The 15654-nt window shown below is 47.3% G+C and overlaps 4 protein-coding genes across 4 annotated transcripts; 1 reads left to right on the top strand and 3 right to left on the bottom strand.

Annotated features, from left to right (window-relative positions):
* Positions 1 to 49: 49 nt before the first annotated feature.
* PEX2_019200 (DNA-directed DNA polymerase alpha catalytic subunit POL1) lies at positions 50 to 4653 on the bottom strand (the record flags this gene model as incomplete). The annotated part of the gene is made up of 5 exons (XM_016739195.1): positions 50 to 1030; positions 1084 to 1824; positions 1884 to 2441; positions 2490 to 4208; positions 4267 to 4653. The coding sequence occupies 5 exons, from the start codon at positions 4651 to 4653 to the stop codon at positions 50 to 52; spliced, it is 4386 nt and encodes a 1461-aa protein (XP_016602887.1).
* Positions 4654 to 10882: 6229 nt separating this feature from the next.
* Positions 10883 to 11713, bottom strand: PEX2_019210 (40S ribosomal protein uS9; the record flags this gene model as incomplete). The annotated part of the gene is made up of 4 exons (XM_016739196.1): positions 10883 to 11173; positions 11307 to 11378; positions 11575 to 11597; positions 11668 to 11713. The coding sequence occupies 4 exons, from the start codon at positions 11711 to 11713 to the stop codon at positions 10883 to 10885; spliced, it is 432 nt and encodes a 143-aa protein (XP_016602888.1).
* A 363-nt stretch (positions 11714 to 12076) lies between these two features.
* Positions 12077 to 12832, top strand: PEX2_019220 (mitochondrial 54S ribosomal protein uL13m; the record flags this gene model as incomplete). The annotated part of the gene is made up of 3 exons (XM_016739197.1): positions 12077 to 12097; positions 12185 to 12545; positions 12708 to 12832. 3 exons carry the CDS (start codon positions 12077 to 12079, stop codon positions 12830 to 12832), a joined length of 507 nt encoding a protein of 168 aa, XP_016602889.1.
* A 425-nt stretch (positions 12833 to 13257) lies between these two features.
* On the bottom strand, positions 13258 to 14294 carry PEX2_019230 (urate oxidase; the record flags this gene model as incomplete). The annotated part of the gene is made up of 3 exons (XM_016739198.1): positions 13258 to 13382; positions 13446 to 14092; positions 14158 to 14294. The coding sequence occupies 3 exons, from the start codon at positions 14292 to 14294 to the stop codon at positions 13258 to 13260; spliced, it is 909 nt and encodes a 302-aa protein (XP_016602890.1).
* Between the last annotated feature and the right edge of the window lie 1360 nt (positions 14295 to 15654).

Consider the following 15654-nt stretch of genomic DNA (forward strand, 5'->3'; position numbering starts at 1 on the left):
ATATCCTTAGGTATTTACAAATAACCAAAACCATACGCCACCGGAGCATCTATTGTAACATGAAGCGGAAGAGACCATCCATCTCAACCCATTGACGACCACACTTCTTTAGGTAGCTGTCCACCACCCCCTTGATCGTACCGAATCTTGTGCGGTTGAACTCTGCAAGGGCTGCAACACTGTCCTTTTTCTCTCCTGTCTCTTTCTCGGCAGCGACCTTAGCTTTCTCGACATCCCAGAGACCAGCAAAGTACAGAAGCTGGTTGTATATCTCCTTCTCTGAGTACTCGTACGACATACGGCCTAGACAGCCTTCTGCTCGACCTCGGGGACCCAAACAGCGGTGTCCATAAACGCTGATTTGCCGTGTGCGGTTGCCACATGACGAATCATCACATACCAGCCAGCCTTCGTAGTATCGCGAGGTCTGTTCGCGGATCTGGTGCTCCAATTGCGCGACAATTGTCATGACCGAAAAGGGTTTCTGGCAGCTCTGGTTCGGGCAAACGATTCCGTGAGCAGTGCACATGTGCGATGAAGCCACCAGACCCTCATACACAGACTGTTCTTTGCAGTATCGGCATCTTAGGGATAGTCGCGTGGAATTGGCAAACCGAACCGAGTCCGGGATTTGCGACTCGAGTGGGGTGACCTCGGCGTTTTGTTGATTGTTAGAGCTAGAGGTATTGATCTGATATTTGCGAGTATCAAGACCCAAGCACTCGGCGAGACGGACGGCATCAGTACCAGGGATCGGGGCGCAGAGACGCTCAATAGGAGGGAAGATCTGCTTGAGAATGTAGAACTCAATATCTGGCTTGAGACCCGAATCGGACTTGAGCACATCCTGCGGGCTGTATGATCGCTTCGCGGGAGGCAGAGATGAGGTTTCCGAGTTTCCGTTGGTCACGATATATGAGATGACGTCATTCGGTCGAACTGTCTTGCCCCGGGAAATTTCGCGGAGAGCGACTTGTGCCGGTGGCATGCTCTCTTTATTAGGGTACTCCTGGGGCCGTTTTGAAAGTTTCTGATGGAGAGTTAGCAAGGTTATCCAGAGAAATCCTCGGGTTCATCACATACAGTGTAGATCACGTATTTCTGCACAGGGATTGTGTATTCCTTCATCCTCTCTGCAAGCTCACGCAAGTACTCGTGGATCTTGTTGAGCACGACTTCCTGATCTTCACCGGACAGAATTTCGTTCAACAGCTTCGACGATACCTCCTTTGAGAGGGCACAGTATTCACGACGCTTCATATCAAGACCCTTAACCTCTAGTTTCTCCACGTACTTGCCATCCACTTCGGTAAGGTTGACAGCAGCATACTTTTTCTTGGCATGCAGTAGAAGCCGACGGAAGACATTGTCGATATCGATTTCTAGAAGTCGGTAACGTTCGTTGACCGATTTCTTGAACTCTTCGCCAACCTTCATGGCGTCGCTCATGTTGTCCATATTTGTATTGATCATGACCGAATCGGTGTCACCATAAATGACTCGCAATTGCTGGCTTTCGGCTAGTTCCTTGGTGTTTCTTAGAATCTCACGTCCCTTGAAGGTGGTGAGCATTGCTAGAGGTCGAGCGTAGAATCGACTCTGCGTGTATCCCAAGCATCCGTACATGGAATTGGCAGTCAGCTTCAAGGCCAATTGTTTTGTGTCCCAGATGGCCAGTTGTTCGGGTGTGGCACGCTTGTCTTTCATCAACCTCTTTACTTCGCGTCGACGGTTAACCAAGGTCGCGATCAGCCGAGGTAGAACACCTTGTTCTTGGTCAGAGGAGGGGACATCTGGCACTTTTTCTTCATTTTCATTCTCGGCCTAGTTTGACATGTTAGAATAAACGAAATGAGACGAGGGCTTGGTTTGGGTCGATTTACCGTAGCTGTTCGGTCCACTGTTGTGAAGCAGATGTTGTATTCCTGGATGATACTGGGATACAGACTGTTGAAGTCCATAACAAGGATGAAGCGATCGTAAAGACCCTTTTCGGGCTCAAAAACAAGACCACCCTTGTATTTGTCCTTCTTTTTCTTGTCGACCGCCTCGTCATCATCGCCATCTTGCATCTTCTCCTCTGCCTTCTGAAGACGAGATGAGTACTTGTCTGGGCAAATGTATTTGTTGCGATGGAACTCATGTAGCAGAATGTACTCGTTTCGCTCGGCACGCGTGCCGCTAAGTGTGCGTGCCCACGAATTGCCAGCGGTGTTGGTCAACACCTTCGTGAGCGGCAGCATCTGAAGACGTAGGACTAATGCTGCAATGAAGTATGTATCTGTATCACAATGATTGACAAAGTTCATAAGACCGTCTTTGGTGGTCGCCCAGGTCTTCAATGCCGCTTCGGCATCTAGTTCCTGGCGTACATTGCCCTGGCCGAGATACAGTTGGCACATCTCAGTCAAACTCCACGACTGACATTTCATCATAAGAGACTAGTGGCAGTCAGCATTGTCATATACCTAATTTGAAGAGAAAATTACCTTGCCCATGTCGTTGGCAACATCGCACATCAATCTTCCAGCAATCAGCTGCCTTTCGGCGAAAAAGTTGCCACCCTTATTGAAATTCTTAGGCCAATCTCCACGCCTGAGTCGGCCAATACGATGCCATCCAGGCGTCTTCTTTTCACGCATTCGGCTGAGTAGAATGCCTAGGTCGACATCCTGCAACTGATGGCCCATGATCACATCGGGGTCCATCTTCTCAAACATAGCAAGGAACTTGCTGAGCAAGAACTGTTCTGTTCTTTCGAGAATGACAGTGCCCCGCTGGTTTTGTGCTTCGGCTTCGAAATGCAGTGGGTATGAAGCGCCGGCAGGGCGCATGACGGTGAATGTCTTGCACGGAAGCTTCTCCGGGGGAGTGGTATCAGTTAGAGAAACGTCTTCATACACTCGAGCACTCGCTATTAGAATCTCCTGCTTGTTCTCCTTAACATTTAGCTGGGTACGGAAAGAAAGACTCATCAAGGTCAAGGGTGGGGCATCCAGGTTCTCGGAATCTGGGACGAGGCTGATGAGTGCTGGTTTGGCGGCCCGGCATTCGAACTTGCACCAGGATGCGTTGGTCACTGCAGCAAAGTCGGCCTGGTCGATCCTGAGCCAGCAAGGGCCCATTATATTTTTCCAGAGAACAAACTGTTCAAATAGGGAGGTATTGGTACCGAAAACGTTCGAGAAAGTCTCTCCCTTGGTCTCCATTGGCAGTGCAGCCTTATCGTACGGATAGAGTAATTTGAGATACTCTGCTTCCTTTGGAACCCCAGGCATTTCAAATGCGTATTTGCGTTCGCATGGTTTCATCTTGTGCATGCCGACCTTGAGTTTTGACATCATCTCGTCAACCTCCGAGTAAACATCTTGCATGTCAACCTCCTCTTCAGTCGCTCGTCCGTGCTTGTGTCGATATTCCCGCGGAAGGAAATAAAGCTTTCGCAAGATATTGTCAACCTTGACGAAGGCACTAGTGAAAGATCCATTCTGCTTGTTCTTCACTTTTCCGAACAGACACAGGCTGCCGTTGACTTCTGTATAGTCCAGCCAGAATATGCGCAGACTGCCGTCATCTTCGACCACATCTTGGGCGCGGAGCTTCCCAAAGGACCGCATTTCCGGGGCTGGACTGCTGAGAACGTTCAATTTGCTCCTCACGTCATTCCAAGAAGCATCCATTTCTTCTGGCATTGATTTGACTGGAGACGAGCTTGCTGGTGTAGAAGCAATGTCATGCTTGATCTTTGGGGGCGGCCGACTGCCGGTCATGTTGATGGTCTTCGATTTGAGGGTGGAGTCTCCAGTGACTTCTGCGACATCCATAAGGTCAACATCGTCGTCCTCTGGCTCTTCAGCCTTGACCGAGATATTGTTCCTCCGCTCTACTGCTTTGCTGATTGGAGATGAGGGCAGGATGTCACTCATGGGAACATCATCATCGTCTGGCATCGGTAGAGGGCCGTCATCGAGACCGTCAGAGTGGAGCGCCTGGTCCTTCATTGGCGAGCTTGGCATGTCATTCTCATCTCTTGGTTGAAGCTTCTCGTGACGACGCTTCTCAGACAAGGGCGGGGAGAGAACGCGAACTTTGCGTCGGGCCTCTGACTTAACAATGTTTCGTGTCGGGGCGTGGTTCGATACGACGTTGGTGTCAACCTCTCCGAGGAGATCGGCCATGAATGCATCGTCCTCGGCAGTAGCAGCGGGCTTGTAAAACTGGTTGTTAAAACGAGGGGTTTGATTTCCATGACCAAAAAGCACTCACCTTGGGCTTGGGAGCAGAAGCCGCAGCCTGTCCTTTGTTGAAGTACTTGGATATGCCATTGTTCATTTTCTCCTTTCGCTGTTGTTCCTCTTCTCTCTTTCGTTTGGCAGCCTTGCCTCGTATGGGTAGTTCGTCACTTTCGTCGCTGTCATATTCTGCTGTCTGTTCGTTCCATACTTCGCGGCCATCGTCTGCGTAACCGGCGCCGTTATCATCGACGACGAAATCATCCTGATCAAGACGGTCTCGAATAACCTTTTTGTAACCGTCATCATCAACCTCGTCGTAAATGTCGCCCTGGTCCTCGACCTCGTATGTGGAAATTCGTTTCTTTCCTGAGGCACGGAGAGCCCTCAGCTCGGCCAATCTTTCGCGAGCCGTAGGCATTATGGTTTGTTTAGAGACCACTACCCATTAAATAGAGTTGGGTGTGTTGAGAATGGTAGATCGGATCGAGGATTGTTGCGGGGACAGGGAGGATGAAAGGAGTGTCGCGCAATTCATCCAGGCACGCGAACACCACGCGTCGGGTCGCGTTTTCCCTATCCGCTGGCGACATTATGTCAGCACCGTAAGTGTTTCTGCCCCAGGCGCACAGAGCAATTACATCAGCCATTTAGTGCCTCAGGCGAATATACCCGTCCTGAGATCAGGCGATCATATCGTGCCCTATATCTAACTCTATAATGATTCTACGAGATGGGCTCCAATATTAAATTTGGGTCGGGTCACTTTACGCTTTGTTTTTTTGGCTTTGCTGTTTCAAAGTTATCAATATATACACTGCAAACATGGATTTTATTAGCGTAATAGGCACCATGCATGACTCGGATAAAGGCATCTAGCTGCTTGAATGTTTAAAAACAGGCCAAAATCCCAATAAAGGACTGATAATTTGCTTATGCAGAGTCTAGTTCAATTATTCTAAGCATAAAGTTCAGAGTAGTACATATGATGAAGGACTAAACTACCAGTAATATGAGCCCGGTACCTAGGACGATCAGTATATGCATACATATAACATAAAGTATAATGATTCTACTAAGCAAATAATCTGATACAGCTGATGTTATGCCTCTTGGCTGGTAATGAGTAGTTGATAAAGAATTTGGGACACACTCAAATGATAAATCTCTCAATATATGATGCATGTCAAGGTAGTCTTCAAGACTATGGTGCTCACAAACCGCGACGCTGACAATCTACAGATTGGCCTGATTCTGTTATAGTAATGGATTTTCAGGTAATGTGAGGTGCCCGTATTTCGTATTGTCGTACTGTAGGTTGCTCCCCCGGCGATGTGAAACTTAAAGTCCCATTTGCCTGTATAGGCTCTGCTGTATCAGAGAATTCCAAGCCGCGGCTGAGTCGTTTACCACTTCCGTTTCTAGCTATTCTGTTGTTTTCTTTTCTCACTCTTTAGTTTTACGGCAAACCTATGTATGGGTTGGCGTCACACGTTTTTACTTCGTTGATTTTGCCCCCAGGACGTGTTCTAGTCTTGTCCACTGTCTTGCTTTCATTTCACACCATAATCTCTTTTGATCTAATGTCTTCTTCTTCTTCTTCTTCTTCTTCTTCTTCTTGTTTGTTTATTACGTGCCATGCGTGTTACCTCTGCCTATTGTGCCGTAGTTCGGTTGCCCCGTGCATCAACGAACTATGAGACTCCCAAAGCACACACAGCACGAGGATGCGACATGAGTTATTGGAAAGGACTTTGGTAAGTGTTCTACTTTAACGCATGCTGTTAAAGTTCTAATCGGTCTATTTTGGGACGCCCTCTTATTCTCTCGTTCATTGGCTCATGCATGTCGTCTCCGCCTGCCGCATTGGCGAACTATGAGTTGCCCAGCAGAACACAGCACACTTCACGAGATAGGGAGTTCATGGAAGATGTATTGGTGAGTCTCCTACCTTCCAGCATGCCATTTTGACTTGCCATGATAAAAATAAATTGAATTGTTCCTAACCCAATGCAGGGCATCCCTCAACACCGTCGCCAAATTTCCCAGCACTAGCCTTTCCCTGTACAATCGTGGCAGCTGGGTGTATACGATGAATGATACCCAGCTAGCATCTTGAATGAGATGAGCAGCTACAGTTTACTATTATACCATAGGGAAGTATGAGTGCTTTTTTTGCCATGCTGTCGTATATGATGACCTTGACCGAAAATCGAATCTGCGGATATGCCATAACATTTATTGATCTGATACGAAACCAAACAGCAGAACTCTATCCATTACAGCCTTTCTGTGGGAAATGGGAGCAACTTGGCTAACACTTTCACCAATCTATCTAGGATACCATACCTCTATGCTTAGGTATGACTTGAGCATCAAATTCGAGTCTGAGTTGGTCCTCGCCTCAAACCCGGCGAATGGTGACACAAGAGCTTCCTCAATTCTCAGCACTTGAAGCTGAGCTGTTCATCTGCTGGGACACAATACTGGTTTTCCCGTCTAGCGATATGGCTACAATCAGGAGACCGATTCCGCTAACACGTGGGAAATATATAGTATCTATCCGATCGACACGCGCATACATGACGATGCCACCACCTCGAAAATCCTCAATTCCATTTGGTATTCAAAAGTTGAAACTCGCAAACAATGGCCACTCGAGCTACAGAAACCAATGGGCCAAAAGCAAACCTGGGATGGAACTGAAAAGATTAAGCTGATCTGGGCCAAGGCAAAAGAGTATCTGGTTTGATGATCTGACTGTTCGTACTATCGAGTGATGTTCCAATATTTTCGCTAACACTCTTAAGAAAACTAGGTATCTGTTCCATGTTTACCGACTCGATATGAATTACTGAGCATTCCAAAAGTTGGATACTCGGCGGGCCCCAAAGCGCATTTCATGATGAGAAGTTACAATTTGAAAATGACTGTCGCCAGTCCAAAGTGACTAGGTCAGTGGGCATGATGAAAATTGAAAAGAACTTTGATACGATGCGAAACAAAGGAGATATTCTTTCCTTGGCTGATCTTATGGCCATATTCTGTTGTGATTCTGGAAGCTCTCGCTAACAATCTCGAGATATCCTAGGTTTCCATATGTACCCCGAGGCATGATCCTCCTTCCAATCCCACAAGCGCAATCCATATTTGATGCCGCGGAAAGCACAATTTATGAGAAGACCGTGGGCTATCGAGTATCTTATCTTATTGACTGATCATGCAGCTCTTCTGAACTTGATACGTTAATTTCCTTTTGTTTAATACTCGAGTCATCTAGGCTATCCCATTTTTACTCTCATATGTGACTCCGTATAATTCTAATGGATTTCTAGGAGCATAATTATCTGAAAGTTCAGATGACGAGGGCTACAATCTAGAGCTGACCCCGATTTTTCGAAGGTCAACGGATACAATTGAATGGGATTGAACACCGGTACGTGATCTAGTTCCACATTGGTTCTTTAGTTCACACTTCCAGATCAAAAGATTCCATCCCTTTTACAGGCATGCATATGTGTGGCTTGATACCAACACCCTGAGGGTCTGCAGACTAATATCTAGGGGATTTGAAAGTTTGCAAATAAGAACTTGAACGTCCATGGCTTTCAATGAACTGAGGGGCTACACCGGTCTGTCCGAGGCGCGACAAATCAAACGATTGATTCGGACCAAGCCGTTTGCAAATCTGTTCTACTTGTTCAATCCCTCCCTGGCTTCTGGCTGATGTAGGACCAAATATGAGAATGCCGATATCTGTAAGGTATGTCACAATTCTCCTTACGCTGACATTGGAGCTTCTCTGCTAATTATTCCAATGTATCGCTTTAGATTGTCAATTTCTCATTCAGATACGACTAAGAAACAACGCTTTATCGCCCAAGAACAATTGAAGCCCGCAAAATGATGACCATCTTTTACTACACAATAAATTTCGGATCCTAGTCTACGCTCTCGCTGTAGACTGTGAGGACAACGAATGAAAAGAACAGTCTGATGCGAGGCCAATCACCTAATTGTTTCAGTATATCGCTTTAGATTGCCAATTTCTCATTCAGGTATGACTCTACACAGCCCTTCATCGTCCAAGCAATTGAAGCCCGCAAAATGATGACCATTCTTTACTACACAATAAATTTCGGGTCCTAGTCTACACTCTCACTGTGGACTGTGAGGATAACGCACGAAAAGAACAGTCTGATGCGAGGCCAATTACCCCAATCACGAGGGTTGATACAGATCACTGCAATACTCTGGTCTCTCATTTACCGGTCCTCCGATCCTGAGATTGTATATTCAGGTTGATACAAAGCCAAAAAAGAGAACTTGTTTTCTTAATTGACACCCGGACTCATATGATCTGTCGCTGACTTTTCCAATTATATAGGTATGTTTCGCACTTCTAGCTCCCCCGACTCGACGCAGTAATGCAGTGACTACAGACACATTGATGGACAAGCCCGAGATCTCGCAATGATGATTTTTTATGCTTTCTCTATTCGTTGTCTTGCCAAAGGAGGTCACCGAATAGAGAAAGCATACCTGATGCGAGGAACTTGGGGCTGAAGGATACGGAGGATTGATCAAGAGAGGTACGTGTGCAATATCCCTATGCTTTATCATCACATTTTAGATCGAAACAAGCGCATGCTTCAAGAACGATTGATACAAAAGGAGCGAGGTAAGTTTTCCACTTCCCTGACCATTAACCACATCCTTTTAGAGAAATCTTCCCAGGCTTATACTTTGATGAGCTCATGCCTATACCTCGGCCATGGTCGAGATAAGTAAAGGCAAGTTTTCCATTCCCTCCATTTTTATGAAGGTTAATCGTGAGTTTCGAGAGGATCTTTCTAAGTGGATAAACCTTCAACACTCCTAAGTGATGACAGTTGTGCCATTGATTTGAGGAGGGCTACGCATTGGCATGGGCCCCGGTGAAATAAAAACCAACATCTGATACGAGTGAAAGAAGGTTTCCACTACAAAGGATTGATCTCTCGAAAGATAGGTCTACAATTTCGCTATATTTTGGCTGCAATGAAGTTTTATATCTCAGATGAGAACATGACTATGCTTCAGTGATGACTGAACAAACAGAGACAAGTTTTCCATTCCCCCATATTTTTGGGATTGCTAATGATGAGCCTTTAGATGAAGTCACCTTGAATAGGTGAATCTATATCAAGTGGGCGCGCCTCGAAACTCATACATGATGATTGTTGGCCTCAGTCTGAGTGCCTATGCATTGGCATAAGCATAAATGAAAAGAAAACAAATAAATAATCTGATATGAGATGAACACAAGGCCCCGATTACATAGGGGTTGATCGAGAAAGGTACGTTGGTCATTCCCCTATGCCTTGGTGATGGTTGAGCCTTGAAACTCTCGAATGATGACTTTAAAGTTCTTATTCCGTCCGAGTGACTATGCATTGGCAGAGTGATCAATGAAAGGGAAAACAAAATACCTCTGATGGGAGTTGAAAACAAGGTCTCAACCATAGAGGATTGACCAGACAAATGAGTTTGCAGTCTGTTTTTACTTCGCTAACGGTTGGGTCTCATAGCACTTCAAGTGGGCACACATTTACAGGCCATCCTCTCAACTCACAAATGATGAGCTTACACCGATGCCATACTTCCCGAAGTCCATATCCAATGCTACCCCCAGTGAGGAAAGAAAATAATTTCTGATGCAAGAGGATGGGAGGGTTGGTCGAGAAAAGACATTGCAATTCGCCTACTTTGGTGATAAACGGGTCTTATGCACTTCGGATGAAATGGTAAGCTTACTGCCTAAAGGTGCCAATATTCATACAAAGCAATGTCTGGCTGATAACTAGTGCCGGGCCATTTTGAGACAAGAGATATGGCGAAGAAGAGGCATTGGAGCCATGGGGAGCATTTCAAGAGGAGCTAAGCTGGGCATGTTGAAAGAGAGCTGCCGCACTTGCTGCGAGTGCCAACTATGTTTCTCTCTTGTATGTGAGGGTTTATGAGGCCAAAACCATGTGGATATGACAAGGAATTGAAGTATTGTCCAATTGGAATGACACTTGGCGGCAAATCCGAGTGACAGATAGGCAGATGTCCGGGGTGAACTCGCCATGTGTAGATCCATGAATCCTAGATGTGCTCCAGTATGCGAGAACGAGGGGCGAGTACCTCGGCGGTTTACCTTCAGCATATACCTACCCAAGTTTGGCGTATAAGAACATAAATCTGGGGAAAAAGTGAGACCAAAGTTAGAACACCATAGCTAAAATAACCCCAAAGATCCCAAAAACAAAGATGTGAACAAGATGAAACCCAGTATCATTGAGTAGATTTTCCTGGCTATGCTAGGTATTTTTTCCAGCCGTGCAGGACAGCGCCAGTGAAAAACATATCAACAAGGCACCGGAACAACAACCAGAGGTCATTTTCCCAAATTCCTCTAGCCCGGTCCTTCTGATCTCATGTAAGAGCGGTTAAACCGAACATAAACCGCTCAAACATCCCCGAATCCTCCCAAGTCCCCAGTCCACCAAGAAGTCATGGAAATAAGTCGTGATAGAAAAAACATATGAAGACAGACATATTCCATTTCCCCATTGCCGTAAACTTTTCTTTTCCCTTTCGCCGCGTAACAAGTGAGAAAGAAAAATTTAACGGTAGGACTTCTGGTAACGGGAGCGGGCACCGCGACCACCGAACTTCTTGGGCTCGGCACGGCGGTTGTCGGCAACCAGGAGTGTGCGGTCGTACTGAGCAAGAGCCTGCTTCAGCTGGTTCTTGGAGTGCTCATCGACGTACTTCTGGTAGTAGGCGACAATGGACTTGGCGATAGCCTGACGGATGGCGTAGACCTGCGAGGTGTGACCACCACCGGTAACGCGGACACGGATGTCGACACCAGCGAACTTGTCAACGCCGACGATGAGGAGGGGCTCGTAGACCTAAAAATTCGAGCGTGAATTGTCAGAAACCGATTTCGGAGACGTATTCCCATTGCCATTGTCGCTTGCGATTCGGGCGAATCCCTTCTTTTCTGGCGCGCGGGAGTTGGTGGAGCGAATGTATTGTGCGTACCTTGAAACGGAGGATCTCGGGCTGGACCAGGGAGAGGGGCTGGCCGTTAACCTTGACGAGGCCCTTGCCTTGCTGTAAGAAGTCTCAGCATGTTGTCCAGTTCAATGTGTATATGACCCCAATGATCGCGCAACATGTTGTTTCGTATATCCTTCAAAAATTCAATCCCAGTTCTTCGTTTCGTGCACAATTCCTTTCCGACTGTTTTCCTTCCAGATATTTCGAAACAACGTATTGGGACCGAGGGAGTATAGGCGTTTCATCATACCTTGCAGTGGGCGACAGCGGTGGCTATTGAAAATTAAATGTCAGCGCACGGGTTCATTCACACTGATATCCGGTCGAAAAAAAGAGAGCTTACCCGTCTTCTTCTTGCCGAAGCATTGCACACTCGGGACGGAAGCCATGGTGGATTGTCGTGGGGGAGGGAGTGTGTTGTCGAGGGAGATGGAAAAAGAGTCACTTGAATTCCCATACACAGTGATTTGCCCTTCCGTGCGGGTTTCGCTTAGTGTGCGACGCTAATTCTATTTTGGGACTAGCGTGGCACGAGACTTAGGGCTTGGTCACATGACCCGGAGAACTTCAGTCGGGGGCGGGTTAGAGGCTACAAGGAATACAGAGACCGCTGAGATCATCATTATCTCGAATCATCAGCCGCTGGGTCTGTTTTTGTTGCTGGGATCTTCAATTGAACTTCTCCACCTTTCATTAATTGTTTAATTGTCCCTTACCCCGGCACCTACACTACCATACGCCGCGTCAACAAGATGTCGCAACTCGTCGGCAAGGTAAATAGCTTCAATGCGGAGCCTTCCGGGGCAACCGCATACCCTGCATTCAAGCGTCCAACTCAATTCTAACAATTGACACATCAGACCCGTCTCGCCTACTCGCGCACATGGCACTATGTCGATGCCGGCGCTGATGAACGTTCCCTCGGCCGCCTCGCCTCGTCAATCGCCCTCGTTCTGATGGGCAAGAACAAGCCCATCTATGACCCCTCAACAGACTGTGGTGATTATGTGGTGGTTGTGGGATGCCATGATCTCAAGACAACAGGAAAGAAGCGATTCCAGAAGAAGTACTACACGCACACGACGCGGCCCGGTAGCTTGAAGAGCATGACGATGGATCAGATGTTCGCCAAATGGGGTGGTGGTGAAGTCCTCCGCCGCGCTGTTAGGGGCATGTTGCCTAAGAACCGACTTAAGGATGCTCGCCTCGCTCGATTGAAGAGTAAGTGCTATGTGATTGCCGTGTTCCTACTCATTGGATGGGTTACTTGGTTACTCGATGGAGATATATATACACGGATTCATCTTCAAAGAACGACATGGACCCATCCATTCAGCCTGTATACTTCGCGTTTTGAGCCCAGTCTAACCCAATATCGCGCAGCTTTCGAAGGTGTCGCCCACCCCTACAAGGAGAATATTGTCAAGTTTGGCAACCAATCAGTGATCGGAAATCTGCCCGAAGTGCAGGAAGCATTCAAAGAAGCCGCCGACAAGCCCAGCGCATAAAGCATCCTTTTTCATCTCTCCTTCTTTCGTCATTTTACAACACCGACCTAAACCGGGTCTGTGTCTGCCTGTATTCTATTCTCCTGCGATGTTATGATCCTACTGCAAAAGCGCATGGGTGTGGAGTCCATTTGGGATATTGCTTTTGATTATCTACTCCGTTGGCTTGACCTCGGACTTTTCAACTTTCGAGCCTGCGGTTCTTTTGAAATGTACTTATAGCACATACAATCACAATACCACGTACTATACAATATCTTTTTTTATATACTTTTTACTATGTATCATGTGAAGAATTGTGTTGAATTGGATTCGAGATATAGGGAGTCTGATCCCAGAGGTATAGAAAATAGATATATGTACAGTAGAGGGAAAAACAAGTTAGCGCCCATGTCGGAGCTCGCCGACAATCCTCTATAAAGCATTTATAGCTTAGCCTTTTGGCCAGCGCGGCCAACGGTGCACTTGATAAGACCGTTGGGGTTGGACTGGGGGGCGTACACCTCGGCATCCTTGCCGGTGTTCTTGATACCCTTGTGCCAGCTGAGATCTAAAATCGCAGGGATTAATTAGCCTAAATCTAAGATTCACAGGGGAAAAGGGTCAAACATACCAACTTCAAAGAAGTGAATATTAGGCAACGCATACTCAACAGTCTCCAACAGAGGCACAGCAGCAAGAATCTGCTCTCCCATCTTGTACATTGTCGCCTGGACAGATGCACTGTTATCCTCAGCAAATGTCTTGAGGGTGATAGCGCGGGCCGCCTCCCAAGCAGCATTAAACTTCTCAGAGTGTGTCTTGACCTCAGCGAGGCCGGTGAAGCGGCGCCACTGCCAGTTCGCCGCGACATCAGTGCTGAGGAGACGATCCCAGGTCTCCTTGAGGGTAGTGTACTCGTCACGGACAAAGCCCCAGAACTGGGAACCGGTGCTCTTTAGCACGGTCAGGCCATTGATGGAGGAGTTGATGTCAATTCCCTTGCCCTCAACCACGTCGACTTGTACGTTGCGAGTCTCGGAGCCAGGCTTGATGAATGAGTGCGGGTGCGGCTTGCCGTCGATGTCCAGGCGCACCCAGCGGTGGGTCACGATATTGACGTGCGCTGCGTGGATGTGGCTGTACTTCTCGATGAAGTGTGTGCCCAGGATTGAACCGAACAGCTCCGGTGGGGTTACGGGGTTCTGCTTGGCTTTGATGAAGATGGTGTTCTTGATCGAGTCGGTTGCGACGACGACGCTGTTATCGGCTTTGGTGTAACTGTGGAGACCTTTGGATTAGCTTCAACCCTTTTTTTTGGAGATGAGAAATGTCGCTATACTTACGAGGTCTCAATGTCGCCCTCCAGCAGGACACAGATGGTCATTTCCACGACAGTCTGAATACCAGTCTTCTCATCGCGGTGCACTTTGCACACGCGGACATTGTCCTTGCCATAGCGGGCGGCTGCTAATGCGCTCATTTTGAATTGTGGGGGATAAATTTGATATACAGAAGAGAATGGAGAATTGAGTATGGTGAGGGTTAAAAAAATTGTATTATCCAGCAGACCAAAGGAGTATTTATTCTATCTGGAATTCACCAAATATGGGTTGATCAAGAGAGTATCGGGCACCTCCGATGGCCGCTCTGGCCGCGAGTGGCCGCTCTCCCCAAATCCCGATCTTATCAGTTGGCGATAGGACAGCTCATTTTCTTTTCTACTTATGTTCTGTTATGTATGTATTGCCTGATCCATGAATCCTTCCATAGCATTGGCATTCTCAACATCCTATCATCATACAGCGAGAAAGAAACGGAGCGCAATTCCATTTCCCCCAGATTTTCGGGCCACGAGCCGAGTGCAAGACAGTGGAGATCATCTCATATTCCACGAGAATCCCGAAATTCCGACCTCCGACTCTGCAAACATCAACTGCAAACCCCTAGATTATTATATTTCAAATCCCGTACGCTTTGTACTACAATGACAATCAACCCGGAGACCTCCACTGCGGACTCCCGGCAAGCTGCGAGCCGTGAAAGACGTGGAAGTCCTGGCGATAAACACTCAACGCTGACATGATATGCTCTCTGCTGACAACTGCCATAACAGGCATGCGGTGACCTTGCTGATGGTGGTACAGTGTGGGGAGAAAGACGTCACGGTTTGTCCGTTGACTCGTCTTGATGACGAGATATCACGGCTTTTTTGTTCTCCCTTGTTCATTCGTGTACTTTCTACGGATGGTACTTCGGTGTTAAGGCCATCCTACTTGGATTATCCACGGTAGATTATATCTATATCCTCCGTGGTGTATACTAGGTTACATGCAAATCTAGTGCCCATGAGGCCTACGGCGTGCAGTATATCTTCCCAAAGAACCCACACAAAGGAACACGAGCACCACCAGGGCGTTTATTCCAGCTTGATAATGCCCATATAGCGCTGCTTTCATTGCCGACACTCGGTAATCGAAGAGCCTCAATACTCACAGAGCACAGGAGAGTACCTACATACATACGTACTGCATCGGGAAAATGCATGGCCTACGCCTACGCATCCTGTCACAGCATGTGCGAATGTCAAACACACTGACCAATCTAGCGGTCAACAACGACAGCCATGATGGAGTCGATTTGCCTCTTATCTGAGTGACGATATTACCCGAGACCATCATGTGCTCAGCCACGCTGCCGACCACACTGCTTCGGCGACCAAAGCAAAAGTTTCATCGTTAGGCAGGGAATACCCAAGATATTTAACTGTGTGGCATGTCTCTCTCTGTACATACCGAACCCCAAATACCTGTTCAAATTGCAGTGGGAACAATCCCCCCCCC

Source organism: Penicillium expansum (assembly GCF_000769745.1).
Source record: "Penicillium expansum strain MD-8 chromosome Unknown contig49, whole genome shotgun sequence".
NCBI classification, from domain to species: Eukaryota; Fungi; Ascomycota; class Eurotiomycetes; order Eurotiales; family Aspergillaceae; genus Penicillium; species Penicillium expansum.